At 39.6% G+C, this 3,723-nt stretch overlaps 1 protein-coding gene across 1 annotated transcript in view; it reads left to right on the top strand.

Annotated features, from left to right (window-relative positions):
- Positions 1–3,723, top strand: part of ldhd (lactate dehydrogenase D) — a 20,849-nt gene that overhangs the window by 14,447 nt on the left and 2,679 nt on the right. Inside the window, exon 10 of the mRNA XM_023397432.2 lies at positions 1,189–1,300. Within this exon, the coding sequence (XP_023253200.1) occupies positions 1,189–1,300 (112 nt within the window). The remainder of the gene's footprint in view (positions 1–1,188; positions 1,301–3,723) is intronic.

Genomic DNA, 3,723 nt, shown 5'->3' with positions numbered 1-3,723 from the left:
TTTTCTGTGGGACTCAAGTTGTTTCACCTCTTAAGCCAGTGCAGCTTATAGTGTGTGATGCTCTTCAAAACGCCCACACCTGTTGTTTTCTGTGTAAAGTCCTACACACTGGTGGTGTCTGGAAGCACACTAATTCTCCAGAAAAGCAGCAGTTTTATGACATTGACTCCCCGAGCACATCCGGCCACTGTATCGTGACTGCTTCCTCTGTCAGTATGGTTCGTTGGATGTGTGCTGCCTGAAACCGTCAAGTGTTACAGAGAGGGGGAGAGAAGCGGCTGAGGGAGAAAGAGTGTCAAGAAAGAAGATGAGAGCTAGGCAGAGACACCATCGCTTCAAATATTTATTCATGACAAAAGACAGAAAATTCCCAGGGCTGCAACTTTCCTATGTCGATTATTATTTAGTCTGTAAAATTTCAGACAACAGTGAAAATACTCTATACATAATTTCTCAGAGCCTGAGGTGATGTCTTCATATCACTGAACAATAATATCGCATTTCATCACCATAGAATAAACAAAGTTTGGAGCTGTTACTATGTCTCTAGATTAATACTGGATTGATGTATGACTCATAGCCATAGTTAGTAGATGTCTGATCAAGATGAGAGATGAGTGTTTAGCTAGGAACTGGATCATGTAATAAAGGGATTAAGACAGAAATACTGGACTTGTCAGGTAGAAATATATAGATATCTGCTTTTTAATAAAAATTCAATAAATTAGTATATAAAAGAGCAAAAAGCTAAAGCTAATAAATATAGCATTTTAATTAATTAAAAGTCACAAGACAAGATTTACTTAAACTGATAAAAGAAGAGTTCTTTTCAGTACGTCAGTTAGACAGTGATGTTCACCAGAACCCTGCACTAGTCATGCCAGTAAAAGTAAAGCTATAGCTTTAATTAGATTTACAGCAAAACCCAAGAGTGAACTGAACTGACAGAGTGTTTTATTGCTTTCCTTTTTCTTTTTTTTTTTCTTTTTTTTTTTTTAAGAGGAAGAATCTATTAATTATTATTTCATAAGTTACATACTTTTACTTTAAAGTGCATAGTCTCAACAAAAAGAAGAAAACAGCAGCACTGACAGATCACTAAGGAAGATAAAAACATAGAAGAAAATAAAATAAAAATCATCCTGTATGTTTTCCGGTAAAATGAATGAGAATGTTATCTACCCTCAGGTCCCATAGCGGGTCACGTAGGAGACGGTAACTTCCATTGTCTGATGGTGGTGGATCCCAACAACGCAGAGGAGCTGCACAGGGTCCACCTGTTCACTGACAGACTGGCCAGGTAACCCCCCCCCCCCTCTTCTCCTCTGACACCTATCAGTTTCCCACAATCCTCCACCACACAGGACCTTTGTGAACTACTTCAGGAATGATGAATGTTGTCATACGAATTTTACCCATTTACTGTACAGTCTTTGTTGCTGACATTAACATGGATTCGACTTTAAAAGACTTATTTGGTGGGAGTCAGATATTTACAGGAGCATCGGTGTTGACCTGAATTTCTTGTTTCGTCAAAAAAACTCTAATTGCAGTTTTTTTTCAGGTTGTTCAAGTACATTTTTTAAGCTGCAGTAAATGTTCAGCCCTGAGGCCGGTCAGGTAGACAGGCCTCACTGCTCCTGCAACTTCTCCTTCTTCTTCTCTTCTGTCAGTCACTCCTCACTCACACTTTGCCAAATCCTTTTCACTCCGCTCGGCTACCTTCAGAGAAATTCACCTGCCCTTTGACATCCCGCTCTCACCCATCTCTTTTAGTTGATATTGATTTCGGAGGACTAAACTGTAAGTGCTGGGTTTTGAAAATGTTCTTGGAAGCTGTGATAGCGTCCAAAATCTATTTTGTAAAGCTGTAAAAAACCACTGGCTGTACTGGGGTCAGTCATAGATCCCTAAGGGTAATGGCACAGAGGAAAATAGATTTGAATCCTCAGGTAGATAAAGAGAGAAAGATTTGTACAGTACTGGAAAAGGTGCAGGTATAAAGTACGAAATGGTTGTGGTTACAGGGTTATCAATATTTTATGTACATAGTTAGAAATAGTTATTTTTAGGATTTAAGTTAGAGATGGAAACAGCTGTATGCAAACATTTGTGCACCTCTGGGCAGATTACATATATTACATTGCCTTACATAGTAAATAAAACCCCTGCAGGAAAGAGACATTAAAAATGAGCCTTTAAGCAGCTTTTAAAGCTCCCCTCCAGACATGTTGTAAACTGTGTAAAAATCCTCTTCTCTGACTAATATTTTGTTTAACATGGTTCTTACACATAAAAAGAAAAAAAATGTAAGTCTGAAGCTTCTCTACTTTTACTATCTCATTGAGAAATCTGGATCAGACCTTATGCCCCGCCCACCACCTGCTTGCTCCAGGTGGACAGGTGAAAGAGCAGAGAGTATCAAGATGGTTAGAGAAGGAAACATCAGAGAGACTCAGCCACATGTCTGTGTGAGACATGACTCAGATGAGGAGTCTGTTGAGTCCAGAACGGATCAGAACGGTTAGCGCAGTTAGCATCTTTTATTTGTTTATGTTGTAACTGGCAGTGGCTGACACAGTGTTAGCGGTTGTGCTAATGCTAACACTCTCTCTCTGTACTGACAGGTTTATTTAGCCCCGCCCCCTCATCCCCACAAGTTGACAGGATTGGTTCCTGAGGTTTGTGACATATGAAACCCTGGCTGTCTGAATCTGTTTTTATGAGGCTGTCATTGGTTCTCTGCAGTTCAAGGTGGAAACACTCAGTCATGGTGTTGACTGATTATTTACTCATGATATGTCTTGTATTATATAACAACACCATACGGACATATTAACTTTATTTTCATTGAAGAAGGGTCTTTACAAATTAAACAATAGTGGTGCTACGTGCAAAAGAATGGGCAGCGTACTAAGTCAGTACCTGGTGTGCCCTTTAACAGTTTGGAAACACAGTAGCAGATTTTGTACAGTCTGTTCTTGATTTAGGAATTTTCACCCTCTCTACCTGCAGATCACTTCAAGTTCTGAGATATTTTGGGCTGTCCTGCTCACACAGCATGTTTAAGAGAGAAAGTCACACAACTGATTGACTGCGCTCTCAAGGATCGTAGACAGGAAGGAGAGGTTAGATATATTTGGCTAACACACCTGGATCAAGAGTAGATTTTTTGAGAAGAGGTTTAGTTACAGCCGCTTTAAAGGACTGTGGCACAATAGTCTGTTTATATATCTAGTAAGGAAGTGGTAACTAGGGGTGAAACTTCCTCGAGCATTCTAGTTGGGATCGGGTCTAAGAGAGGTTGATTATTTATTAAGGAATCGCTGAAGTTGTTGGAGTTTGACTGTCTAAACATATATCAGGTTTCACAGTTTGAGGATAAATCTGTGCCGTTGAGGGCAGGAGATAGTGAATTTAGTGTTTAATAGTTTGAATTGCATCATGAAAGAATCTCATGAAGTTGCTATTACTAGCTATAGCTATAGGAATTCATGGGTCAATAGATCTGTGACTGTGTCAGAGGGCCTTCCTATACGTTTTAAGACTATCATGCCAGACTAAGCAGGATTCTTCCACTTTGGTGGAAGGCCTGTCCTTTGTTTGCTTTAATTTTCAGGTTGGAGAATGAAATCATTGAACTAACCTCCTTTTTTTTTATTATCACCTTTTTTAGAGGAGCAATAGAGTCGAGAGTCAGGTGGAGTGCTGCACCTGCTTGCT

This window comes from Seriola lalandi, unplaced genomic scaffold (assembly GCF_002814215.2).
Source record: "Seriola lalandi dorsalis isolate HSWRI2012SDOR001 ecotype SW California unplaced genomic scaffold, Sedor1 jcf7180002055008, whole genome shotgun sequence".
Lineage (NCBI taxonomy): Eukaryota > Metazoa > Chordata > Actinopteri > Carangiformes > Carangidae > Seriola > Seriola lalandi.
The sequence above is the reverse complement of the archived record's forward strand: the minus strand, read 5'-3'. Positions and strand labels throughout refer to the sequence as shown.